Raw genomic sequence first — 27,982 nt, forward strand, 5'->3', positions numbered from 1 at the left:
GCAAGATGAGGGCGTCGCAGGTGCCATAACTTCCCTTAAATCCAGATCCTTTCTTTGGGAGAGAGTTGTGGTATCACCCACCAGGTTCCCTGGGGACAAGTACAGTGTCTGCACTGAGTTTTACCCATGGGAAGAGGACCACACTGGATAAACCCTTGCTGGACTGAGATCAGTCTGTGGTCACACAGTAACTGACTCAAACAGTGAACAATGTTTTAAGACAGTGTGGCTTTAGCAGCAATAATGTTGAGCTTCCATGAGTCAGAGCACATTGTCTGGGGCTTCTGATAAACATGTCATTATGTGAGACATGTCACTGTTATGTCACGTGTATCTGTTTACATTTGGAAACAAAAATGGTCATACGGCGCACAGCAGTGGTAATCGGTGCTTGGGTCTGGAGAATATTTGCACTCCCAGTGTCTCACTGGCTCCAGAACATAGGATTGAGGACCTTGAGAGCATCATGGCAAAAATCTTGGATGGGTAAAAAATTGGCTAAATGACACTAAGTTGGTTGGAAGTGATCTGTGTGAGGGTAGGAAGGGTCTACAGAGAGAGCTGGACAGACTCAACCAATGGACTAAGGACAATTGCAGGAGGTTCCAGAAGGGGAGGTGCCAGGTCCTACCCTTGGGTCACAGCAACCCCAGGCAGTGCTACAGGCTGGGGAGGAGTGGCTTGAGAGCTGTTTGACAGAAATGGACTTGGGAGTGCTGGCTGACAGCTGGCTCAGTATGAGCCAGCAGTGTGCCCAGGTGGCCAAGAAGGTCAATGGCATCTGGGCCTATATCAAGAACAGTGTGGCCAGCAGGACAAGGGAAGGGATCATCCACTGTACTTAGCACTGGTGAGGCTGCACTTTGAGTGCTGTGTTTTGCTCTGGAACTCTCACTTTAACACAGGCACTGACGTGCTGGAGCCTGTCCAGAGAAGGGCAACAAGGCTCCTGAAAGGTCTAGAAAACATGCATTATGAGGAACAGCTCAGGGAGCTGGATTTGTTTAGTCTGGAGAAGAGGAAGCTCACAGGAGACCTCATCATTCTCTACAACTCCCTGAAAGGAGTTTGCAGTGAGGTGAGGGCCAGTCTCTCCTGCTCTGCCTGCAATGAGAGGACAGGAGGTAATGGCCTTAAACTGAGACAGAGGAGATTCAAGTTAGATATTAGAAAAAATAATTTTCACGGTACAGGTGGTCAGGCATTGGAATAGGTTGTGCAGGGAGATGGTCGAGCCCCAGAGGTGTTTAAGAGGAGTCTGGATATGGCACTGCATGATGGTTTAGTGGTTTAGGGGTTACTCTGGCAATGCCAAGTTTACAGCTGGACTGGATGATCTCAAAGATCTCTTCCAACCCTGAAGATTCTATGATACTATGGTGAGACCAGCAATGGTAGCAATGTGGGGAAAAGAAAGGAGAAATTACACAAGCAGAGGTCTCTGACCACTGTAAAGGACACAGCCACAGAACATGCACATCTTTATACCCTGATGTGCTGGAAGAAGGTCACTAAGGTCCAGCCACATCAACAAAACACAGGTCACTGGGAAGAAGAGAAAGCAAAAATGTGAACTGTGCCATCTCACCAGGACTAGCTGGTCTGAAACAGAACTATAAATCCCCAAATTCCTACAGAAAATTCATCTGCAGGGCAGCACCACCCAGCATTAACAAGAAGGAGCAAAGGGAAAAGTTTATTTCACATACATTGGTGTTACATGACGAGAAAGAAACAGAGAAGATGGGAGGGAGGAGCTGCTATGAGATACCAGGTCACTCAGTGACTTGCTTACTGGTTGCAGTAAAAATTCTGTCACTGAATAGCATCCAGTGCAGTCAGGAGGTGTCATCAAACTGTTTTTCAGAACTGACAACCAGAATAATTTGAGGTTTCAATTCCAAGTTTTATTTCAACAGCGGTTTCATATGAATAATGATTCGAATTATGTTCTGACCAAAAGTGGTGGCACATTTTGTTTCAGGAGGAGCTCTTTGACTGCAGTCCTCATTCAGCTTCCATGATGCACTCTGTTGCCATTTCCTAAATGATAGGCACCAATGACATAAAGGATATAAAATGAAAACAACACAAATAGGGAAAAAATAAAAGGTCTAATTGTGGTAAAAGAACAGACTGGCATAAGTCAGCACAAGACATATTCCAGAGACAAAGGTATATTGAGCATGTGTATAGGCCTGCCACAAATCACATCTTTCACTGCTTTATTTACTGATCCCATAATAATCTGCAATGAAAAAATATGCAATGCTGTTTTAAAAAGAATGTATAGTCTGGACTACAATTCAGGCTTTCTGAGGATTAGAAAAATAAAAATACAACAAACAGAGAAAAACACCTACTGTTTTGAACTAATAAAATGTTAGTAATCTTAAGACATAGAAATAGATTCTTCTCAATAAATGGTAGTAATAACACAAAATTTCCACATTATAGCTAAACAAAACACATTGATGACTTTTTGCAACTGGAAATTAGAAACACAATCGGGATGGTTGTTGTAGATGATGCTGTATCCCATTTGGACATGATAGTGTAGAGCTTCAGTTACGGAAATATCATTGGGAGCATGTTGGTTGTGGGTCTTGTTTCAGATGATCCCTTTCATAAAACCATTCAAAAAGCACTACAGTAAAGACTGATTTAGTTGTTTTTTTTCTTATTAATCAAGCATCCATCATTCAGGACATGACTGTAAAACAAGGAGTTTATCAGAGGAGTATCCATATGAACACACTAAGAGCTCGGAAAAATGTGACAAAACAGGAAGAAGGTACATTACACCATATCTCTCACTGAAACTAGTGATTTCATTAAAATGTGTTTAATAGGTCTGATTAATCACTATGAGCAGGTTCACTGTGGCTGCATTCATACAGTTTATTCCATTGATGTCCTGCAGAGGACTTAGCAGGACACAGATCCAGGCTGTCTTAAAAACTCTTCATTCTAGTATCTTTGTATTTCTCAATTCATATGCTATGTCTCAGTATGTGCAGCTTGCTTCTGTGTTGCTCTAGACCACAGAAATTACATTAGCATCTCACTGTACTTACATGTCATGCACCCAACAGGCCAGCAACAGAACTGTCCCTTGAGTTTATCCCAGTGTCTCTCCCAGGCACTTCTGTTTAGCTGAGCATCACTTTCCAACAGAAAACATTAATCTGGATAGAATTTTTCATTGGAAATAAGGCATGTAAGTAACTCATTGCCTGTCTCTCACTAGCCTGAAGCAAAAGAGCAGCGTAGTTCACCAGGTGCAGTAGCATGCCTGCTCCTCTGAACATCTTCCTGTACACAGGAACCTGCTGTGCATGGAGAGGCCTTCACTTTTAATCTTCAACTCACTTCAAATCCATTTGTTCCAATGACATCTTTCATTTTTAGACTTTCTAGTATTTGCAGTATTCTCATTTGAAAAAGGCTGTCTGAGCAGTGGGAATCAGAACAGGCTGTCTGCTTCCAGCTACAGCAGACTGTCACTGTAGAGCTGGTTCAGAAAATACAGACAGGCTGCTGAATGCAGATACCACAGAGTTCTCTCACAGAGTAGTGCTGACTGAGGGTTTCAATCAGTAGGAACTTTGATATTTATCTGGTGATATTCATCCCCAAGTACTTCTGTACTCACATTCCTAGATCCAGCATGCTCATTCAGGAGCCTGAAATACAAACCTTTTAAAGGCTGCAGTAGAGATCTCGGTGATACTTGAACTAATGTAGCTTGGAAGCCTCCCTCCCTCTCTGCCTCACGTTTTTACCAAACGAAATATAGGCTGGGTCACATTAAACACAATCAGACATCATGGTGAAAGAGGAAGTAGCAAATGCTCCCTGGTTTAGCAATAGCGAGGACATCAGCCAGAAAGGTGACTGCCCTGCCAGGGCTGAGCAGAAATATTTACAAGTGCAGTCCTAGGGGAATGCCCCGCACAATTCCAGTCCCACTGCCGGCACAAGGTGCAGTGGAGTTATCCCCGTTTGCCCCGGTACCAGCAGGCACCGCTCCCTATTTCCTGCGGGGCTGCGAGCTCGCCCAGGAGCAAGGAACTGACACCAGCTAAACAAACAAATCCACCGAATAAACTGAAGAAAACTGCGGCGATCCGGGCTCTCCGTGGCTGTGCACAATGCAAGGGGAAACTTCCCGAGAGTTCCGCCTACTTCCCACACCTCTCTCCTCCCAATCCACTCTTCCCTCCCCGGCACTGCGCCCGTCCCCATCGCTGCCACCGCCTGATGGTGGGGGCTACCTGAGGATTTACTTTGTGCAGCAGGATGCAGTTTGGTGCTAAATCAGCTTTGCTGCAGAGGGAGTCTGGCGTCAGACTGTGCTCCGGCTTCTTTTCTTGAGCTTAGCGAGAGGAGAGCGTGAGGAAGACAGCTGCGCATTCCAAGGGTTAACCGTGCCCGGAGGAGGCGGTGTGAAAGGTGACTCGGGCAGCCACGCAATCACTGCCGAGCGCTGAGTACGCGCGGGCCGGAGTCGGGAAGTCAGAAGGCGCTCACTTCTGCCAACAGCTCGGAGTTATGTTACTTGTGTCGTAACAGGACAGCTTTTCCTGGGGCGCAGGTAGAAATTTAAAGATACACTGCTTTTCCGCTCCGAGCAGTAGAATGTTTCCTATTACTTCCAGTACATGAATTATAGAGGGTTTCAGTTTGATACATTCATGTACTACAATCTTCTTTTTAAGACTTTCCCCTGTTTAAAAACACCATGTATTTTGCCTCCTACAAGTCAATATTTTTTAAAAGATGTTGGTCAGATTAAGTGTAAACAATGTTTGGACTTCAAAGCAAACGCGCATAACAAACGACAGAATTGGGCACACATAGAAACCTTAGGTGGGAACACAAAGTAATCCAGTCCACTTGCCTAACACGGTCTGCAGGGCCTACATCCTCACAGGTGCCGGCGTGTCCCACCTGCTCCAGCTCTTCCCTCCCCTTTCCCAACACCTGCGGGCACAGTCCCGGCTCTCCCTGGCACTGGTAGGAGCAACCATTCCGTGGGAACACAGACATGCTCCTGAGAAATTGCTTGTTTTGAGCATTTGTGACACTTACCAGCAATTCTGTGCTAGGGAGATTTTGCACATCCTAAAAATGTGGCCAGAAAGATTAAAGCAGACTCCTCCAACGGTGTGTTAGGCCATGGTATGATAACACACTCTAGTGCTGAGCTGAATAACTGCTTTTTTGAAGGAACATATTTTCAAGACTATTTTTCCTTTGTAAAGGAAGTTAGAATCTTCAAAGGTTCTGGTAATCTCTTGTTTACAAAAGTGGCTGATCATAAATGGGGTGGGAACAGTGTTCTGGAAATGGTGCTAATACTCCAACAAAAATTTCAAATCATTAAAAACTTTTTTATTGGGGCATAACCCACTGAATCCTACCAGTAAAGTCAGAGGAAGTTATTTTCTATTGATCCCAATGTTAAGGCCAAGCCTATGCCAACCAAATTTATAATATAAAAACACATACAAACTGTCCAGCAGTGTATTGATTTTTGCTGCAAAATCAAGTCAATAAATCAATGTGCAATAGCAATGCCATTAGATAAGGCAACTAGAAAAATAGAATGACATTTTAATTATGAATATTATTATTAATTTCTATCATTTGTGATTAATTAGCAGTACAGGAACAAGCAGATGAAAACTTGAAGGACCTGCAGTGAAATCATGCTGAAGCTTGATATGGACGGTCCTTTTGATGGAGGGCCTATTGATGGAGGGTCCTTTTCATACCACCTCCCAAAGAGTGTCACACCCAAAACTGCCTTTGATGTAGTATTCCGATTTATCAGATGTCCATCAGCCAGCACCTGGTTATGAAAAAGCAAAATAAGCAGCAGCTTCATCAAAGCAGTACTCTTGTATGGCAAACACAAAATCATATATTCAGTAATGTTGATCTAGTCAAAAGAGCTCCCATCTCAATTGGAGCTAGCAGGAAGACTGAGAAAAACGACATTTCTGTCTTGAGGGAGATCTGGTTCTAGAGGATTTCGGGAACAGGGCAGAAGAGAACTGGCAAGGTGCACTTAGTGGTTGAATAGAACCAGGAAAATCAGGCAGAAATAAAGCTGCCTTGACCTCAGGGCAGAGGACAGAGGACTCTGGTTACATCTAAGTTGCTCTTGTAGTGGCTTTTTGCCTACTGATGTCTGACAAGTCACAGGGGTGTCCCATTACCTCGAACTCCCCGGGGGCCAGCTGCACCCCGCTGTACAGCACTTCTGGGAAGACGTAGCTGGTGCCAAACGTGCCGCTGAGAGAGAACATCTCAAACTTGGTCTGAGCCATCTCCACGGGCTGCCCACATGTGCTCAGGTTTGTGCTGGGGCACTTGAGCAGAGTGCAGATCTGTGGGGAGGAGGAGACAATAATGTATTTAGCAAGATGCTAACACTGGTGCCTTGTGTCATCAAAGCTAATGTGTGTCAGAGCAGGTGATAGTCACAGGATCTTTTCCATAATTCTTGGGTGACTCCTTTTCAGTTGTAGCTTATTGTTTTACCCCTTGATCTGATTGGGTGTATAAGACCTTAGTCTTATAAGTTTATAATTAAATTGTCATAGTCTTATCCTTTTATGAATAAATTGTCTTTGACACAAGTGCAGCCAAAGCACCTCATTTCACCTCTGAAGCCTCATCATAGTCCCTTCCACTAATTATTTCAATCACCAATTGTGTCATTTGAAGGTTTCTTTCCCCCATGTCCTAGTAAGATGACTTTGTGAATGGAAATTCATTTAGTCAAATGAAACCAAGTCTTCCACATAGGTACATTGTACACGTGCACATCCAGGTCCTCTTACTGCTAGTTGTACATGTTGCTAATGGTACTTAGATGGCCTGGTAGTCCATGGGAAGTCTGAATTTGATGTTCCCTGTCCAAATCCTAGTTAATATAGGCCAAGGACATGAAGTTAGCATCTTTGTGACAGTTTTGTGTTAGTAGTTGCTGCACATAGAAGGATGTTGTCTGGTTTTGCTGATAAGTGATGGAGTTTTTCTACGTGTCTCGTATTGGGGCATAGAAGTATATTTGCAAAAACTCAGCAGTGTTATTCATCAGCAAATCTGGTTTTGTGTTGAAATGCAAGTAGGCAGAGAAATAAGGAGTATGTTCTGAGGAAATGAAAAAAAATATTGAGGGGAAAAAGGAAGAGTAGAAATTCCTATATTCTCTAGAATTTTTGATTCTGGCAGAGACTATCTGGCAACTTCCACAACCACTGAAATAAATTTTACAACCAAGCTCACCAAGAACTGAATTTATTCAAGTTACCTTCCTAGTATTACATGAGCTGTTTGCTGGATAACAGCTCCTCTCATATCCTGGAGTCTGTACCAGCTGGTACAAAATGGTGATGCTGACAGACATAAGGAACTAATAAAAAAGTATCATCTGCTGGCAAAATAATCATGAAGGCAAAGGATGTTTTCAAATATGGCTTTAAGCAAATTAACCAGGACGTAACTCATTGTCTTTCTAAATATTTGATTAAAAGAGAGGAAGGCAGGATATTTATACTAAAAGTCATAAGCCATTTAACTAAGCTTTATTGCTATGATTTGGATAATGACAAAGAATTAACATTTCTGTAACCCTAACTTATCAGAGCATTTCATAAATATAGCTATGATCAACTGATTTTTAGCAGCAACTCTGATGAAAATGCAGTGAGACCACATCTGGAGTACTGTGCCCAGGCTCCCCTTTCTTTCCAGCACAAGAAAGAAAAGGAGCTACTGGAGAGTGTCCAGCTGAGGCCACAAAGATGATTAGGAATGAGGAGCTTCTCTCTTATGACGAGTGACTGTGAGAGCTGGGCCTGTTAAGGCTAGAGAAGACTGAGTGGTGTCTCATCAATACACACAAATATCTCAAAGGTGTGTGCCAAGAAGATGGTGCCAAGCTTTTTCAGTGGTGCCCAGCAATGGGAGAGGAGCAATGGCCATAAAAACACAAGAAGTTTCACCTCAACATGAGGAAGAACTTGTTTACATTTAGGGTGGCAGAACATCAGGACAGGCTGCCCAGGGAGGTCTAGGATACTCCTCCCCTGGAAACACTCAAAAGCCACCCAGATGTGTTTCTGTGCAATCTGCCCTAGGTGACCTTGCCCTGGCAGGGAGATTGGACTATGTGATCTTCAGATGTCCTTTTCAATACTAACTATTCTGTGGTTCTGTAATAAAGAAGAGATTCAGAACACTTACTGCAAATATTCAGAGAAGAGGACCTAAATTTAGCCAATATTACACACCCCCAAAATGTGAGTGCACTCTGGGCATTCAGAAGAGGCTTAGAGACCTCTCTACTGCATTTGTTGGATTTGAAGGCAAACAGGCTTGGAAGTTTTAGCAACTTCTTTCCATTACTAACAAAAGGTGCACTAGGACTCCAGCATAGAAGAGAGTCATTGTCTTCTCTTTTTCCACCACAGAGCTGAAGGTTTCTCCCTGTACAAGCTTCCTAAAGTAAATCAACCCTCCAAAGAATTTACCTGCAGATAGTACTGTCCTTCAAAAACATGAAGGCCATCAAAAGCGCCCAGCACATAAACTTCATCCTCTCTTTTCTCTGCCATCTTGTAGCTCAAGTGACAGCAGAGGTCTTTTTGGCAGACAGTGAGATTCCCCCCGGGCTTAGTGAGCTCTGTGAAAGTAAAGAGGTCTTCAAAGATGATTCCTGAGAATTCATGGTCATTCTGTGAGAATCTTTCAACACTCAAAGCATATGAGTTCCAGCTGACAGCAGGCGGGGAGGCAGGAGAAAGACGAGGGTGTGCATCCAGTTCAGCAATGAGGAGGTAACCATCTTCAGTTTTCATGTTGTAGGAGTATGTTCTGGCTCCAGCTGGTGCATAAATGCCACTCCCTGAGGAAAGCACAACAGTCAGTCCAAGAAGAATTTAAAAAACCATGTTGTCCTTCTAATTGTCTCTACTGATAGCTTATCCACTATTCTACACAGATTACAGTAATTTTAGTCTCATTAAAGGTGACCTTTAGCAAACTAGGAACACAGAGCTTGTGCTTTGTCAAAGAATAGCATTTATTCCCTTAGATAAGGTCTGCTCAGTGTAGCCAAAGTCAGAGGATGTTTGCTTTTTTATATTATGTTATGATTATATTTATGGCCTCCTCGGTTCTCTTTCTCCTGTATGCAATAGAGCTGATAATTCCTTTTTTCTCAGCTGATTGATGTGAAAGGACCAGCTACTGGTTGAGACAATCCAAAACACAACACAGGCAAGTATCACAGGCCTGTCCATGAACAGAAGGAGACAGCAACTGTCCAGCCCCCTTTACACTGGCTGCAAACTCCTCTCCTCATGAGTGATTCACATCTGACCAGCACCAAGCAACAGAGGGAAATCAAAGGTCTGTCAGAGCCATCACTGCAGAAGCCTGACAGGCATTTCAAATGAAAAGCCCCAAAACAATACTGTGGTTGCACAGCTCAGTGAAGATACTGGTCTAATTGAAATATACTATTCCATTCGCTGAGGTCTAAAAAAATTCAATGCTACATTCTAAAATGAAGACGTGGACATCTTAGCAGTGTTACTACAGCAGGCCTTAACATGTGGTTCTTAAGGGTTTTCTGTAACAGTGTTGAATACAGCTATAAAAATAAATCTCTCATTTGGCAGAATAAATGTAGCCACATATATGATTTACGAGTATAATTACAGTTTGGCATTCAATCATAGTCTTATAAGTGGAGAGGAAAAGAGCCTTAAAAACCACAAAAAATTCTGTTTAGGCATAAGGGCAGTGATCTACTACTTATTTAGAGCCATTAAAAGAAAAGAGAATCCTAAGAAGCTGGGGCAAAGAAAACAATACAAGTTTTGTTATGTCTTTATGAAACCAACAGGAACAGCATCCATCAGCTTTAAAATTTGGTGACTAGACTCTTCACCTTCCAGAGAAATACATTATATTCCTCTGCAAAATCACCTTATAGAACAGGGAATAAGAGATTCATGGTTATAAAGATCCTTGCATAGAGTGAAAATTAAGTTACCTGTCATTTCCATGCTAGTGTTGTGAGTATTGGCAGCTAAGACATTGACACGCATGCCCATAGCCCAGGCAGAGTGAAACTCAATTGCAGTCAGAAAGGGCAGGACATTCATCCAAGCTGTTGGGAAGAGCACGGTGTCCACCTGCATCTTGCTCACCAGGACCACGGCAGGCTCATAGAAAAGGATGTCAAAGCAAGTGAAAATGCCAAACTTCCCAAAAGGAGTCTCAAAGGTGACAGCTTCTGGCTCTTTTGGATAATTAAACTGAGTTTCTCCTTGAAAGAGATTATACTGTAGGGGAAGGAAAATAGAGAAACCAGTTAGAGGCACTTACTCACTATGTGTCTTGGAGTCATTCCCTAAAGCTGTTCAGAATGACTAGAGAAAATTTTTGACCTGTGTTGGAAGCCCTCACAGGTAGGAAATCAGGCTAAATGGTCATCGTACCCAAAATATGGAACACATGTTACATATTGCCCTGGGATCTAGCTGGGAAAGCAGCCAGCTGCCTCCAGCTCTGTTGGTGTCATTTACATAAGAATAATCTCTCCACTCCCCCCACATAGTTTTTATTACTGGCGGCCCAAATGCAACCAGAAGAGAAATAGTAATGTGAGGGAAGCATGGGGGATCTGGTGGCAAGAGACTAAACTGGTGACTTTTGTGTGGAGATGCCCAGAAACACTGGAAGTACACAGCACCAGCATGAAGCACAGGACAGTATCTGGGACACTACAGAGTAGAAAATAAAGGCTGTGCTGATGGGGGAAAGACAGATGATCTCAGCCAACAGAAAAAGTGAAGTTTGTGACATTCTCAGCTTTCCAACATTTTCCCTCTTCCTTCACATACATATTTATTAAGAGTCCTTTATAAATGTCCAGGTGGTCTTAAAGTAAATACGGACACCATGCCAGAAAAGAAGTTCAAGTGTACTTAACTTGTAATTCAGCATGTGGGCCATAGCAGGCTAAGGACAGATTTGCATTATCAGTGTTTCACTCACCCAGTTTGCTTCACAAATAGATATCTTGGCATTGTCTCTACACAATCAGATGAAATACTGGGCCCAAAGTGCATGAAATAAACTCACTTCACTCTACCCACACCGGCATGATATCTGGCACCTGATTCATAAACAGCTTTGATGGACCTTGCGGGTAGGCACATAATACTGAAAGAGGAACCTCCATTTGGTTCAAATGACCTAAAATCCTTATCTCTTTTTACACCCATCTGGCTGTTTCACTTGCTTTGCTATGTCCAAATAATTCCCATTGTGGAAAAACTCTGTCAAAACAGCATCGAATAAAAAGTCCTGCCTCTCTGAAGTCAGACAGCTTATCTTCAATGAAGTAGATGCGAACATGGAAATCCTGGAACACGAACTGGTAGTCTGGTGAAAAGCTGGCACTGAAAACTGAAGCTGCTCAAGCAGCAGAATTTACAGTAGTAGTGAGCTAATGAACTGAGGAAGTCAACCAAAACCATATGCCACTAAATTGCACCAGAACAATCATTTTTCATTCCAGTCTCTTTTGAGAAACATGACAGCAAAAGCAAATTTGGCATCGATGCTTCACAGCAAGAGAGATATTCTTTAAAATGATAAAGAAAAACAAAACTCTGCCAGTGGACAATGACTGGCATCTACTTTGCTTCCCAAACCTAGACATTTTGGAAGTAGGGGAAAATTAATTTCTGTCTCTCCAAGGCCACTTTACCTTATGGTACCGAGCCACCAGTTTCCCCTGTGCGTCAAAGACGACGTCCGTATTGTAGTGGTACCGACCGTCCCTGGGGCAGCTGGGATCGCTGGAGTCACACGGCTTCTTGTCCCCGATATTTGCAACCACATAGATGGAGTTATTTCTGGCCATGCAGCTGAGTCGTTCCTGCACTGGTGCTGGACCAAATCTATTGCATTTTATGGAAGGAGAAAAACCAACTTAACAAAACCTGTGCCGTCAGTGGTGTCCATTTCCACAGTACTCGAGGTCACACCAGCAGCATCTCCAACCCTGCAGCCATGGCAGGGCAGGCAGATACAGAGAGATGCTGCAGTGCTTCCTCAGATTGATTCCTGCACCTTGGGGTAGGCCCTGGAGACCTCCCATTGGCCTCTGCAGGGACACGCCTGCCAGTCTCCTTCAGCACCTGGAACATGCACTGCAGTAAACAGATAATCCTCGGGCTGGGAAAGGGTCGGAGAGCAATCTCTAGGCAGAGGAAGACACGAGCTTGGTGTCACACAAGCAAATATTTTAGCATCAGGCTTACTGGCACCTGAGGGCTGCAGCTCTGGGCCCTCAGCATGCTAAGCAAGGTTGAGCTGTGGGATAATGCAGATGATATAGGGTCAAGGCAATTCAGCATTCATTCCCTCCCATAGACAGCAGCACACAGGAACTGTAACCATGGCATGAAGAGCAGTGGGCTATTAATTTTGAGATATGACAGTGTCCATGTGCCAGAAACTGGCAGCACCTCTGAAGCATCCATACCAGGCCACAAAGAGAGCAGCCGTTCATTCCCCTTTGCAGTGGGGCAATGCCTACGGCTTTGCAAGGGGTGCCTGGGCCACCCAAGGAGGACCTCCATGCAAGATACACGTACAGCACCAGTAATAAGGCATGCCAGACACTGCTTGCAAGTGCTATATTCCCAAAAGCTGCTAGTGAAACCTCTGATTTGGAACAGTGAGGAGGCACTCAGATCACCTCTGCTAAACCTGTGTGATGCACCAGAATAAAGACCTGCTTAGACACACTGCCACCCCACACTCCACCTTCCATGAAAGACTGTATACTTCAGCTGCTTATGTCTCAGCAAAAAGTTGCACATCCTCTGCAAATGTAACTCTTCTTCTTGGAAGCATTGAATTATTATATCCCCACAGATAAAATAACCTGCTTCTCATCAAGGAGGTGCAGAAAGCCGTGGTGAAAAGGGCAGACCACGGCTGTAATTCCATAGCTGAACACGTATTGCATGCTGGAGGAGTCTAAAGTCCAGTCCTCAGCTATAGCTTAGTTTGTCACTGCTGAAACATACTGCTTGAATGACAGATAGTGTTCTACAGCACAGAGACTCTAGCAATTCAGACTTTATCTTATCTTAATTGTGGAAAACCAAGATTCAAATTCTTGTGTTTTTATCATTTAGAAGTTTGGACTTTAATTATTGACTTCATATAATCTCTTATAATCTGCTCAGAGACTACTTCTTGGCTGTCCACAAAAATGGTTTGAGGGCTTTTGTTTCAACATGGCATTTGTAAAAGATAAAGAAACCAAAAAATCAAAGAAATACTACTGTTAATAATTTGCAGTCCATTATATTCAAAATAGTGTGGAAAAACTGAAAGCAGAACAAGAAGCAGAATATTCTGGCAACAAAAATAGAGATTTCCTCAACTTTTAGTAACCCAAATTCTGTATGTTGTTTGACTTTCTCCTTAAAGTGTCTAATTAAAAAAAACCCAACAAATTTAATGTCTCCCTCATCAGTTAGTCATGGACATAATATATATTTAACCATTTAACTATCTTCATACTATAATTTAATTAAAACTTATGTTAGAGTTGTCAGCAGTTCTTAATAATTTAGTGTGAGCTGCTCAAGACTCCATGAGATAAAAGGCTGAAATCACCTAAAGCACTGCAGAAGGAATCACCTTGAGGGCTCAGTGCAGGGAATCCAATTCACCGCCGGATCAGGGATATCCTCCAGGTAGGGGTAGATGGCTTCTCTTGTGAATCGCCAGCCATAGATGCCGTCTTCAGGAGTCACGATGATGTGGGCACCCTGTCACAACAGGCTCCGTTTAGAGGGCACCCATCCACAGACAACCAGGAGGGTCAGCAGGAGCAGAAAACTCTGATGGACAGCCCTCACGGCAGCCCTCGTACCTGCTGGGCAGCTTCCTTGATGGCCCCTTCCAAGACATCCATGTTTTTGTTCATCAGGGCCAAAGCATCACTGGGAGGAACGGGCTCCTGGGTGGCAGGGGGCAGGATGACGGCGTGCTCGTAGACGGCTGCCAGGAAGGTGTCGGAGGCGAGGGCCCGAAGGGCTGCGAGTGCAAACACCACAGTGGGCAGGAGAGCCTGGGAAGGGAGCATGGCTGCAGCCTCCCAGCTCCTGGAGTGCTCTGGACAAACAGTGCAAAAGGAACATGCACAGAAAAGAGAAGGGGGACAAAGTTTACTTTGAAAGAGGGAGGAATGAACTGCAGGTCTGTTAAAGCATTACCTTGGAAACTAGTGTGAGATATAAGAAAGTATTGCAGTACACAGTAAGGATGTCACAACTGAGCAAACATAAAATGCTGGGCAATGCCAAGACTAAAGGGGCCAGTAAAAAAATTTTAAGACATTAAAATCATATCTAGAAAGAGCAGGACACTTTCTGTTGTTATACTCTTCTTTGTCACTGATTACAGCAAGACTTTTTCTGTGTGGGCTCAGCTGGTACCCAGGTGGATATTGCCATCAGTGGAGCTAGTCTTCTGTAAATTTTGAGTGGCAAAACACAGGGTAATAAAAACTTCTTCATTCTAGTATCTTTGTATTTCTCAATTCATATGCTATGTCTCAGTACGTGCAGCTTGCTTCTGAGTTTCTCTAGACCACAGAAATTGCATTAGCATCTCACTGTACTTAGATGTCATGCACCCAACAGGCCAGCAACAGAACTGTCCCTTGAGTTTATCCCAGTGTCTCTCCCAGCCACTTCTGTTTAGCTGAGCATCACTTTCCAACAGCCTTCCACCAGAAAATATTAATCTGGATAGAATTTTTCACCAGAAAAGAAGGCATGTAAGTAACTCATTGCCTGTCTCTCACTAGCCTGAAGCAAAAGAGCAGCGTAGTTCACCAGGTGCAGTAGCATGCCTGCTCCTCTGCACATCTTCCTGTACACAGGAACCTGCTGTGCATGGAGAGGCCTTCACTTTTAATCTTCAACTCACTTCAAATCCATTTGTTCCAATGACATTTTCCATTTTTAGACTTTCTAGCATTTGCAATATTCTCATTTGAAAAAGGCTGTCTGAGCAGTGGGAATCAGAACAGGCTGTGTGCTTTCAGCTACAGCAGACTGTCACTGTAGAGCTGGTTCAGAAAATACAGACAGGCTGATGAATGCAGATAGCACAGAGTTCTCTCACAGAGTAGTGCTGACTGAGGGCTTCAATCAGTAGGAACTTTGATATTTATCTGGTGATGTTCATCCCCAAGTACTTCTGTACACACATTCCTAGATCCAGCATGCTCATTCAGGAGCCTGAAATACAAGCCTTTTAAAGGCTGCAGTAGAGATCTCGCTGATACTTGAACTAATGTAGCTTGGAAGCCTCCCTCCCTCTCTGCCTCACTTTTTTACCAAACGAAATATAGGCTGGGTCACATTAAGCACAATCAGACATCATGGTGAAAGAGGAAGCAGCAAATGCTCCCTGGTTTAGCAATAGCGAGGACATCAGCCAGAAAGGTGACTGCCCTGCCAGGGCTGAGCAGAAATATTTACAAGTGCAGTCCTAGGGGAATGCCCCGCACAATTCCAGTCCCACTGCCGGCACAAGGTGCAGTGGAGTTATCCCCGTTTGCCCCGGGACCAGCAGGCACCGCTCCCTATTTCCTGCGGGGCTGCGAGCTCGCCCGGGAGCAAGGAACTGACACCAGCTAAACAAACAAATCCACCGAATAAACTGAAGAAAACTGCGGCGATCCGGGCTCTCCGTGGCTGTGCACAATGCAAGGGGAAACTTCCCGAGAGTTCCGCCTACTTCCCACACCTCTCTCCTCCCAGTCCACTCTTCCCTCCCCGGCACTGCGCCCGTCCCCATCGCTGCCACCGCCTGATGGTGGGGGCTACCTGAGGATTTACTTTGTGCAGCAAGATGCAGTTTGGTGCTAAATCAGCTTTGCTGCAGAGGGAGCCTGGCGTCAGACTGTGCTCCGGCTTCTTTTCTTGAGCTTAGCGAGAGGAGAGCGTGAGGAAGACAGCTGCGCATTCCAAGGGTTAACCGTGCCTGGAGGAGGCGGTGTGAAAGGTGACTCGGGCAGCCACGCAATCACTGCCGAGCGCTGAGTACGCGCGGGCCGGAGTCGGGAAGTCAGAAGGCGCTCACTTCTGCCAACAGCTCGGAGTTATGTTACTTGTGTCGTAACAGGACAGCTTTTCCTGGGGCGCAGGTAGAAATTTAAAGATACAGTGCTTTTCCTCTCCGAGCAGTAGAATGTTTCCCATTACTTCCAGTACATGAATTATAGAGGGTTTCAGTTTGATACATTCATGTACTACAATCTTCTTTTTAAGACATTCCCCTGTTTAAAAACACCATGTATTTTGTCCCCTACAAGTCAATATTTTTTAAAAGATGTTGGTCAGATTAAGTGTAAACAACGTTTGGACTTCAAAGCAAACACGCATAACAAACGACAGAATTGGGCACACATAGAAACCTTAGGTGGGAAACACAAAGTAATCCAGTCCACTTGCCTAAGAAACACGGTCTGCAGGGACCACATCCTCACAGGTGCCAGCGTGTCCCACCTGCTCCAGCTGTTCCCTCCCCTTTCCCAACACCTGCGGGCACAGTCCCGGCTCTCCCTGGCACTGGTAGGAGCAACCATTCTGTGGGAACACAGACATGCTCCTGAGAAATTGCTTGTTTTGAGCATTTGTGACACTTACAAGCAATTCTGTGCTAGGGAGATTTTCTACATCCTAAAAATGTGGCCAGAAAGATTAAAGCAGACTCCTCTCGCATGAAGTACCTATCATGGTATGATAACACACTGCAGTATGCTGAGCTGAATAACTGCTTTTTGAAGGTACACAGTTTTGAGGCTTTTTTTCTTTTTCAAAGGAATTTAGAATCTTCAAAGGTTCTGGTAATCTCTTGTTTACAAAAGTGGCTGTTCAGAAATGGGGTGCGAACAGTGTTCTGGAAATGGCTGCTAATACTCCAACAAAAATTTCAAATAATTAAAAACTTTTTATTGGGGCACAACCCACTAAATCCTACCAGTAAAGTCAAAGGAATTTATTTTCTATTGTTCCTATTGTTTCTATTGTTTACAGGCCAAGCCTATTCCAACCAAATCTATAATATAAAAACACATACACAACAGCCCAGCAGCATATTGATCTTTGCTGCAAAATCAAGTCAATTGTCATAGTCTTATCAATGTGCAGTAACTATAATGTTAGATAAGGCAAGCTGAGGATCAGAATGCCATTTTAATTATATTACTATTAATTTCCATCATTTGTGATTAATTAGCACTACAGAAAGGAGCAGATGAAAGCTAGAAGGACCTGCAGTGAAATCATGCTGAAGCTTGATATGTGGATGGAGGGTCCTTTTCATACCACCTCCCAAAGAGTGTTACACTCAAAACTGGCTTTGATGTAGTATTCCGATTTATCAGACGTCCATCAGCCAGCACCTGGTTATGAAAAAGCAAAATAAGCAGCAGCTTCATCAAAGCAGTACTCTTGTATGGCAAACACAAAATCATATATTCAGTAATGTTGATCTAGTCAAAAGAGCTCCCATCTCAATTGGAGCTAGCAGGAAGACTGAGAAAAATGACATTTCTGTCCTGAGGGAGATCTGGTTCTAGAGGATTTGGGGAAACAGGGCAGAAGAGAACTGGCAAGGTGGACTTAAGTGTTTGAATACAACCAGGAAAATCAGGCAGAAATAAAGCTGCCTTGACCTCAAGGCAGAGGACAGAGGACTCTGGTAACAACTACGTTGCTCTTGTAGTGGCTTTTTGCCTACTGATGTCTGACAAGTCACAAGGGTGTCCCATTACCTCGAACTCCCCGGGGGCCAGCTGCACCCCGCTGTACAGCACTTCTGGGAAGACGTAGCTGGTGCCAAACGTGCCGCTGAGAGAGAACATCTCAAACTTGGTCTGAGCCATCTCCACGGGCTGCCCACATGTGCTCAGGTTTGTGCTGGGGCACTTGAGCAGAGTGCAGATCTGTGGGGAGGAGGAGACAATAATGTATTTAGCAAGATGCTAACACTGGTGCCTTGTGTCATCAAAGCTAATGTGTGTCAGAGCAGGTGATAGTAACAGGATCTTTTTCATAATTCTTGGGTGACTCCTTTTCAGTTGTAGCTTATTGTTTTACCCCTTGATCTGATTGGGTGTATAAGACCTTAGTCTTAAAAGTTTATAATTAAATTGTCATAGTCTTATCTTTTTATGAATAAATTGTCTTTGACACAAGTGCAGCCAAAGCACCTCATTTCACCTCTGAAGCCTCATCATAGTCCCTTCCACTAATTATTTCAATCACCAATTGTGTTATTTGAAGGTTTCTTTCCCCCATGTCCTAGTAAGATGACTTTGTGAATGGAAATTCATTTCGTCAAATGCAAGAAAGTCTTCCACATAGGTACATTGTACACGTGCACATCCAGGTCCTCTTACTGCTAGTTGTACATGTTGCTAATGGTACTTAGATGGCCTGGTAGTCCATGGGAAGTCTGAATTTGATGTTCCCTGTCCAAATCCTAGTTAATATAGGCCAAGGACATGAAGTTAGCATCTTTGTGACAGTTTTGTGTTAGTAGTTGCTGCACATAGAAGGATGTTGTCTGGTTTTGCTGATAAGTGATGGAGTTTTTCTACGTGTCTCGTATTGGGGCATAGAAGCATATTTGCAAAACCTCAGCAGTGTTATTCATCAGCAAATCTGGTTTTGTGTTGAAATGCAAGTAGGCAGAGAAATAAGGAGTATGTTCTGAGGAAATGAAAAAAATATTGAGGGGAAAAAGGAAGAGTAGAAATTCCTATATTCTCTAGAATTTTTGATTCTGGCAGAGACTATCTGGCAACTTCCACAACCACTGAAATAAATTTTACAACCAAGCTCACCAAGAACTGAATTTATTCAAGTTACCTTCCTAGTATTAGAGAAGCTGTTTGCTGGATAACACCTCCTCTCATATCCTGGAGTCTGTACCAGCTGGTACAAAATGGTGATGCTGACAGACATAAGTAACTAAAAAAAAAGTATCATCTGCTGGCACAATAACGTAATCATAAAGGCAAAAGGATGTTTTCAAATATGGCTTTAAGCAAATTCAACCAGGACGTAACTCACTGTCTTTCCAAATATTTGATTAAAAGAGATTAAGGCAGGATATTTCCACTAAAAGTCATAAGCCATTTAACTAAGCTTTATTGCTATGATTTGGATAATGACAAAAAATTAACATTTCTGTAACCCTAACTTATCAGAGCATCTCATAAATATAGCTATGATCAACTGATTTTTAACAGCAACTCTGATGAAAATGCAGTGAGACCACATCTGGAGTACTGTGCCCAGGCTCCTCTTTCTTTCCAGCACAAGAAAGAAAAGGAGCTACTGGAGTGTCCAGCTGAGGCCATAAAGATGATTGGGAATGAGGAGCTTCTCTCTTATGATGAGTGACTGTGAGAGCTGGGCCTGTTAAGGCTAGAGAAGACTGAGTGGTGTCTCATCAATACACACAAATATCTCAAAGGTGTGTGCCAAAAAGATGGTGCCAAGCTTTTTCAGTGGTGCCCAGCAACGGGATGAGAAGCAATGGCCATAAAAACACAAGAAGTTTCGCCTCAACATGAGGAAGAACTTGTTTACATTTAGGGTGGCAGAACATCAGGACAGGCTGCCCAGGGAGGTCTAGGATACTCCTCCCTTGGAAACACTCAAAAGCCACCCAGATGTGTTTCTGTGCAATCTGCCCTAGGTGACCTTGCCCTGGCAGGGAGATTGGACTATGTGATCTTCAGATGTCCTTTTCAGTACTAACTATTCTGTGATTCCTTAATAAAGAAGAGATTCAGAACACTTACTGCAAATATTCAGAGAAGAGAACCTAAATTTAGCCAATATTGCACACCCCCAAAATGTGAGTGCACTCTGGGCATTCAGAAGAGGCTTAGAGACCTCTCTACTGCATTTGTTGGATTTGAAGGCAAACAGGCTTGGAAGTTTTAGCAACTTCTTTCCATTACTAACAAAAGGTGCACTAGGACTCCAGCATAGAAGAGAGTCATTGTCTTCTCTTTTTCCACCACAGAGCTGAAGGTTTCTCCCTGTACATAAGTTTCCTAAAGTAAATCAACCCCTCCAAAGAATTACCTGCAGATAGTACTGTCCTTCAAAAACATGAAGGCCATCAAAAGCGCCCAGCACATAAACTTCATCCTCTCTTTTCTCTGCCATCTTGTAGCTCAAGTGACAGCAGAGGTCTTTTTGGCAGACAGTGAGATTCCCCCCGGGCTTAGTGAGCTCTGTGAAAGTAAAGAGGTCTTCAAAGATGATTCCTGAGAATTCATGGTCATTCTGTGAGAATCTTTCAACACTCAAAGCATATGAGTTCCAGCTGACAGCAGGCGGGGAGGCAGGAGAAAGACGAGGGTGTGCATCCAGTTCAGCAATGAGGAGGTAACCATCTTCAGTTTTCATGTTGTAGGAGTATGTTCTGGCTCCAGCTGGTGCATAAATGCCACTCCCTGAGGAGAGCACAACAGTCAGTCCAAGAAGAATTTAAAAACCCTTGTTGTCCTTCTAATTGTCTCTACTGATAGCTTATCCACTATTCTACACAGATTACAGTAATTTTAGTCTCATTAAAGGTGACCTTTAGCAAACTCAGTACAGAGAGCTCGTGCTTTGGTAAAGAATAGCATTTATTCCCTTAGATAAGGTCTGCTCAGTGTAGCCAGAGGATGTTTGCTTTTTTATATTATGTTATGATTATATTTATGGCCTCCTCGGTTCTCTTTCTCCTGTATGCAATAGAGCTGATAATTCCTTTTTTCTCAGCTGATTGATGTGAAAGGACCAGCTACTGGTTGAGACAATCCAAAACACAACACAGGCAAGTATCACAGGCCTGTCCATGAACAGAAGGAGACAGCAACTGTCCAGCCCCCTTTACACTGGCTGCAAACTCCTCTCCTCATGAGTGATTCACATCTGACCAGCACCAAGCAACTGAGGGAAATCAAAGGTCTGTCATACCCATCACTGCAGAAGCCTGACAGGCATTTCTAATGAAAAGCCCCAAAACAATACTGTGGTTGCACAGCTCAGTGAAGATACTGGTCTAATTGAAATATACTATTCCATTGGCTGAGGTCTAAAAAAATTCAATGCTACATTCTAAAATGAAGACGTGGACATCTTAGCAGTGTTACTACAGCAGGCCTGAACGTGGTTCTTAAGGGTTTTCTGTAACAGTGTTGAATACAGCTATAAAAATAAATCTCTCATTTGGCAGAATAAATGTAGCCACATATATGATTTACGAGTATAATTACAGTTTGGCATTCAATCATAGTCTTATAAGTGCAGAGGAAAAGAGCCTTAAAAACAACAAAAAATTCTGTTTAGGCATAAGGGCAGTGATCTACTACTTATTTAGAGCCATTAAAAGAAAAGAGAATCCTAAGAAGCTGGGGCAAAGAAAACAATACAAGTTTTGTTATGTCTTTATGAAACCAACAGGAACAGCATCCATCAGCTTTAAAATTTGGTGACTAGACTCTTCACCTTCCAGAGAAATACATTATATTCCTCTGCAAAATCACCTTATAGAACAGGGAATAAGAGATTCATGGTTATAAAGATCCTTGCATAGAGTGAAAATTAAGTTACCTGTCATTTCCATGCTAGTGTTGTGAGTATTGGCAGCTAAGACATTGACACGCATGCCCATAGCCCAGGCAGAGTGAAACTCAATTGCAGTCAGAAAGGGCAGGACATTCATCCAAGCTGTTGGGAAGAGCACGGTGTCCACCTGCATCTTGCTCACCAGGACCACGGCAGGCTCATAGAAAAGGATGTCAAAGCAAGTGAAAATGCCAAACTTCCCAAAAGGAGTCTCAAAGGTGACAGCTTCTGGCTCTTTTGGATAATTAAACTGAGTTTCTCCTTGAAAGAGATTATACTGTAGGGGAAGGAAAATAGAGAAACCAGTTAGAGGCACTTACTATGTGTCTTGGAGTCATTCCCTAAAGCTGTTCAGAATGACTAGAGAAAATTTTTGACCTGTGTTGGAAGCCCTCACAGGTAGGAAATCAGGCTAAATGGTCATCGTACCCAAAATATGGAACACATGTTACATATTGCCCTGGGATCTAGCTGGGAAAGCAGCCAGCTGCCTCCAGCTCTGTTGGTGTCATTTACATAAGAATAATCTCTCCACTCCCCCCACATAGTTTTTATTACTGGCGGCCCAAATGCAACCAGAAGAGAAATAGTAATGTGAGGGAAGCATGGGGGATCTGGTGGCAAGAGACTAAACTGGTGACTTTTGTGTGGAGATGCCCAGAAACACTGGAAGTACACAGCACCAGCATGAAGCACAGGACAGTATCTGGGACACTACAGAGTAGAAAATAAAGGCTGTGCTGATGGGGGAAAGACAGATGATCTCAGCCAACAGAAAAAGTGAAGTTTGTGACATTCTCAGCTTTCCAACATTTTCCCTCTTCCTTCACATACATATTTATTAAGAGTCCTTTATAAATGTCCAGGTGATCTTAAAGTAAATACAGACACCATGCCAGAAAAGAAGTTCAAGTGTACTTAACTTGTAATTCAGCGTGTGGGCCATAGCAGGCTAAGGACAGATTTGCATTATCAGTGTTTCACTCACCCAGTTTGCTTCACAAATAGATATCTTGGCATTGTCTCTACACAATCAGATGAAATACTGGGTCCAAAGTGCATGAAATAAACTCACTTCACTCTACCCACACTGGCATGATATCTGGCACCCAGTTCATAAACAGCTTTGATGGAACTTGCGGGTAGGCACATAATACTGAAAGAGGAACCTCCATTTGGTACAAATGACCTGAAATCCCTATCTCTTTTTACACCCATCTGGCTGTTTCACTTGCTTTGCTATGTCCAAATAATTCCCATTGTGGAAAAACTCTGCCAAAACAGCATCGAATAAAAGGTCCTGCCTCTCTGAAGTCAGACAGCTCATCTACGATGAAATAGATGTGAACATGGAAATCCTGGAACACGAACTGGTAGTCTGGTGAAAAGCTGGCACTGAAAACTGAAGCTGCTCAAGCAGCAGAATTTACAGTAGTAGTGAGCTAATGAACTGAGGAAGTCAACCAAAACCATATGCCACTAAATTGCACCAGAACAATCATTTTTCATTCCAGTCTCTTTTGAGAAACATGACAGCAAATGCAAATTTGGCATCAATGCTTCACAGCAAGAGAGGTATTCTTTAAAATGATAAAGAAAAACAAAACTCTGCCAGTGGACAATGACTGGCATCTAATTTGCTTCCCAAACCCAGACATTTTGGAAGTAGGGGAAGATTAATTTCTGTCTCTCCAAGGCCACTTTACCTTATGGTACCGAGCCACCAGTTTCCCCTGTGCGTCAAAGACGACGTCCGTATTGTAGTGGTACCGACCGTCCCTGGGGCAGCTGGGATCGCTGGAGTCACACGGCTTCTTGTCCCCGATATTTGCAACCACATAGATGGAGTTATTTCTGGCCATGCAGCTGAGTCGTTCCTGCACTGGTGCTGGACCAAATCTATTGCATTTTAGGGAAGGAGAAAAACAAACTTAACAAAACCTGTGCCGTCAGTGGTGTCCATTTCCACAGTACTCGAGGCCACACCAGCAGCATCTCCAACCCTGCAGCCATGGCAGGGCAGGCAGATACAGAGAGATGCTTCAGTGCTTCCTCAGATTGATTCCTGCACCTTGGGGTAGGCCCTGGAGACCTCCCATTGGCCTCTGCAGGGACATGCCTGCCAGTCTCCTTCAGCACCTGGAACATGCACTGCAGTAAACAGATAATCCTCGGGCTGGGAAAGGGTAGGAGAGCAGACTCTAGGCAGAGGAAGACACGAGCTTGGTGTCACACAAGCAAATATTTTAGCATCAGGCTTACTGGCACCTGAGGGCTGCAGCTCTGGGCCCTCAGCACGCTAAGCAAGGTTGAGCTGTGGGATAATGCAGATGATATAGGGTCAAGGCAATTCAGCATTCATTCCCTCCCATAGACAGCAGCACACAGGAACTGTAACCATGGCATGAAGAGCAGTGGGCTATTAATTTTGAGATATGACAGTGTCCATGTGCCAGAAACTGGCAGCACCTCTGAAGCATCCATACCAGACCACAAAGAGAGCAGCCGTTCATTCCCCGTTGCAGTGGGGCAATGCCTACGGCTTTGCCAGGGGTGCCTGGGCCACCCAAGGAGGACCTCCATGCAAGATACACGTACAGCACCAGGAATAAGGCATGCCAGACACTGATGGCAAGTGCTATATTCCCAAAAGCTGCTAGTGAAACCCCTGATTTGGAACAGTGAGGAGGCACTCAGATCACCTCTGCTAAACCTGTGTGATGCACCAGAATAAAGACCTGCTTAGACAGACTGCCACCCCACACGCCACCTTCCATGAAAGACTGTATACTTCAGCTACTTATGTCTCAGCAAAAAGTTGCACATCCTCTGCAAATGTAACTCTTCTTCTCGGAAGCATTGAATTATTATATCCCCACAGATAAAATAACCTGCTTCTCATCAAGGAGGTGCAGAAAGCCGTGGTGAAAAGGGCAGACCACGGCTGTAATTCCCTAGCTGAACACGTATTGCATGCTGGAGGAGTCTAAAGTCCAGTCCTCAGCTATAGCTTAGTTTGTCACTGCTGAAACATACTGCTTGAATGACAGATAGTGTTCTACAGCACAGAGACTCTAGCAATTCAGACTTTATCTTATCTTAATTGTGGAAAACCAAGATTCAAATTCTTGTGTTTTTATCATTTAGAAGTTTGGACTTTAATTATTGACTTCATATAATCTCTTATAATCTGCTCAGAGACTACTTCTTGGCTGTCCACAAAAATCGTTTGAGGGCTTTTGTTTCAACATGGCATTTGTAAAAGATAAAGAAACCAAAAAATCAAAGAAATACTACTGTTAATAATTTGCAGTCCATTATATTCAAAATAGTGTGGAAAAACTGAAAGCAGAACAAGAAGCAGAATATTCTGGCAACAAAAATAGAGATTTCCTCAACTTTTAGTAACCAAATTCTGTATGTTGTTTGACTTTCTCCTTAAAGTGTCTAATTAAAAAAAAAACCAACAAATTTAATGTCTCCCTCATCAGTTAGTCATGGACATAATATATATTTAACCATTTAACTATCTTCATACTAAAATTTAATTAAAACTTATGTTAGAGTTGTCAGCAGTTCTTAATAATTTAGTGTGAGCTGCTCAAGACTCCATGAGATGAGAGGCTGAAATCACCTAAAGCACTGCAGAAGGAATCACCTTGAGGGCTCAGTGCAGGGAATCCAATTCACCGCTGGATCAGGGATATCCTCCAGGTAGGGGTAGATGGCTTCTCTTGTGAATCGCCAGCCATAGATGCCGTCTTCAGGAGTCACGATGATGTGGGCACCCTGTCACAACAGGCTCCGTTTAGAGGGCACCCATCAACAGACAACCAGGAGGGTCAGCAGGAGCAGAAAACTCTGATGGACAGCCCTCACGGCAGCCCTCGTACCTGCTGGGCAGCTTCCTTGATGGCCCCTTCCAAGACATCCATGTTTTTGTTCATCAGGGCCAAAGCATCGCTGGGAGGAACGGGCTCCTGGGTGGCAGGGGGCAGGATGACGGCGTGCTCGTAGACGGCTGCCAGGAAGGTGTCGGAGGCAAGGGCCAGAAGGGCTGCGAGTGCAAACACCACAGCGGGCAGGAGAGCCTGGGAAGGGAGCATGGCTGCAGCCTCCCAGCTCCTGGAGTGCTCTGGACAAACAGTGCAAAAGGAACATGCACAGAAAAGAAAAGGGGGACAAAGTTTACTTTGAAAGAGGGAGGAATGAACTGCAGGTCTGTTAAAGCATTACCTTGGAAACTAGTGTGAGATATAAGAAAGTATTGCAGTACACAGTAGGGATGTCACAACTGAGCAAACATAAAATGCTGGGAAATGCCAAGACTAAAGGGGCCAGTAAAAAAATTTTAAGTCATTAAAATCATATCTAGAAAGAACAGGACAGTTTCTGTTGTTATACTCTTATTTGTCACTGATCACAGCAAGACTTTTTCTGTGTGGGCTCAGCTGGTACCCAGGTGGATATTGCCATCAGTGGAGCTAGTCTGCTGTAAATTTTGAGTGGCAAAACACAGGGTAATAAAAACTTCTTCATTCTAGTATCTTTGTATTTCTTAATTCATATGCTATGTCTCAGTATGTGCAGCTTGGTTCTGTGTTGCTCTAAACCACAGAAATTGCATTAGCATCTCACTGTACTTAGATGTCATGCACCCAACAGGTCAGCAACAGAACTGTCTCTTGAGTTTATCCCAGTGTCTCTCCCAGGCACTTCTGTTTAGCTGAGCATCACTTTCCAACAGCCTTCCACCAGAAAATATTAATCTGGATAGAATTTTTCACCAGAAAAGAAGGCATGTAAGTAACTCATTGCCTGTCTCTTACTAGCCTGAAGCAAAAGAGCAGCGTAGTTCACCAGGTGCAGTAGCATGCCTGCTCCTCTGCACATCTTCCTGTACACAGGAACCTGCTGTGCATGGAGAGGCCTTCACTTTTAATCTTCAACTCACTTCAAATCCATTTGTTCCAATGACATTTTCCATTTTTTGACTTTCTAGCATTTGCAATATTCTCATTTGAAAAAGGCTGTCTGAGCAGTGGGAATCAGAACAGGCTGTCTGCTTCAGCTACAGCAGACTGTCACTGTAGAGCTGGTTCAGAAAATACAGACAGGCTGATGAATGCAGATACCACAGAGTTCTCTCACAGAGTAGTGCTGACTGAGGGTTTCAATCAGTAGGAACTTTGATATTTATCTGGTGATGTTCATCCCCAAGTACTTCTGTACACACATTCCTAGATCCAGCATGCTCATTCAGGAGCCTGAAATACAAGCCTTTTAAAGGCTGCAGTGGAGATCTCGCTGATACTTGAACTAATGTAGCTTGGAAGCCTCCCTCCCTCTCTGCCTCACTTTTTTACCAAACGAAATATAGGCTGGGTCACATTAAGCACAATCAGACATCAGGGTTAAAGAGGAAGCAGCAAATGCTGCCTTGTTTAGCAATAGGGAGGACATCAGCCAGAAAGGTGACTGCCCTGCCAGGGCTGAGCAGAAATATTTACAAGTGCAGTCCTAGGGGAATGCCCCGCACAATTCCAGTTCCACTGCCGGCACAAGGTGCAGTGGAGTTATCCCCGTTTGCCCCGGGACCAGCAGGCACCGCTCCCTATTTCCTGCGGGGCTGGGAGCTCGCCCAGGAGCAAGGAACTGACACCAGCTAAACAAACAAATCCACCGAATAAACTGAAGAAAACTGCGGCGATCCGGGCTCTCCGTGGCTGTGCACAATGTAAGGGGAAACTTCCCGAGAGTTCCGCCTACTTCCCACACCTCTCCCCTCCCAATCCACTCTTCCCACCCCGGCACTGCGCCCGTCCCCATCGCTGCCACCGCCTGATGGTGGGGGCTACCTGAGGATTTACTTTGTGAAGCAGGATGCAGTTTGGTGCTAAATCAGCTTTGCTGCAGAGGGAGTCTGTCGTCAGACTGTGCTCCGGCTTCTTTTCTTGAGCTTAGCGAGAGGAGAGCGTGAGGAAGACAGCTGCGCATTCCAAGGGTTAACCGTGCCCGGAGGAGGCGGTGTGAAAGGTGACTCGGGCAGCCACGCAATCACTGCCGAGCGCTGAGTACACGCGGGCAGGAGTCGGGAAGTCAGAAGGAGCTCACTTCTGCCAACAGCTCGGAGTTATGTTACTTGTGTCGTAACAGGACAGCTTTTCCTGGGGCGCAGGTAAAAATTTAAAGATACAGTGCTTTTCCTC

At 44.0% G+C, this 27,982-nt stretch overlaps 2 protein-coding genes across 3 annotated transcripts; both read right to left on the reverse strand.

The window, feature by feature from the left end:
- Nucleotides 1–4,348: 4,348 nt before the first annotated feature.
- Nucleotides 4,349–14,203, reverse strand: LOC311151917 (pantetheinase-like; the record flags this gene model as incomplete). Its single annotated transcript, XM_084202630.1, has 8 exons — nt 4,349–4,535; nt 5,673–5,857; nt 6,228–6,398; nt 8,550–8,923; nt 10,079–10,370; nt 11,804–11,996; nt 13,756–13,886; nt 13,991–14,203. 8 exons carry the CDS (start codon nt 14,201–14,203, stop codon nt 4,349–4,351), a joined length of 1,746 nt encoding a protein of 581 aa, XP_084058756.1.
- Nucleotides 14,204–17,114: 2,911 nt separating this feature from the next.
- On the reverse strand, nt 17,115–27,858 carry LOC311152272 (pantetheinase-like). Of its 2 annotated transcripts, none has more exons than XM_084203210.1 (8): nt 27,644–27,858; nt 25,667–25,908; nt 25,432–25,562; nt 23,480–23,672; nt 21,759–22,050; nt 20,238–20,611; nt 17,909–18,079; nt 17,115–17,536 (listed from the first exon to the last, which is right to left on the reverse strand). In XM_084203210.1, the coding sequence occupies exons 2-8, from the start codon at nt 25,877–25,879 to the stop codon at nt 17,417–17,419; spliced, it is 1,494 nt and encodes a 497-aa protein (XP_084059336.1). In that variant the 5' UTR covers nt 25,880–25,908; nt 27,644–27,858; the 3' UTR covers nt 17,115–17,416. The 2 variants fall into 2 exon arrangements, with proteins under 2 accessions (XP_084059336.1, XP_084059335.1); XM_084203209.1 differs by having other exon boundaries at nt 27,632–27,858.
- Nucleotides 27,859–27,982: the final 124 nt, after the last annotated feature.

Source organism: Fringilla coelebs, assembly GCF_963513975.1.
Source record: "Fringilla coelebs genome assembly, chromosome: 3".
Classification (NCBI taxonomy): Eukaryota; Metazoa; Chordata; class Aves; order Passeriformes; family Fringillidae; genus Fringilla; species Fringilla coelebs.

Coding starts and splice junctions, on each gene's coding strand:
- LOC311152272 (XM_084203210.1), bottom strand. CDS start 25,879: ATGCTCCCTTCCCAGGCTCTCCTGCCCGCTGTGGTGTTTGCACTCGCA. Junction 22,051..23,479: donor TGGTGGCTCGGTACCATAAG/GTAAAGTGGCCT, acceptor CTTCCCCTACAG/TATAATCTCTTTCAAGGAGA. Junction 20,612..21,758: donor CACTAGCATGGAAATGACAG/GTAACTTAATTT, acceptor TGCTCTCCTCAG/GGAGTGGCATTTATGCACCA.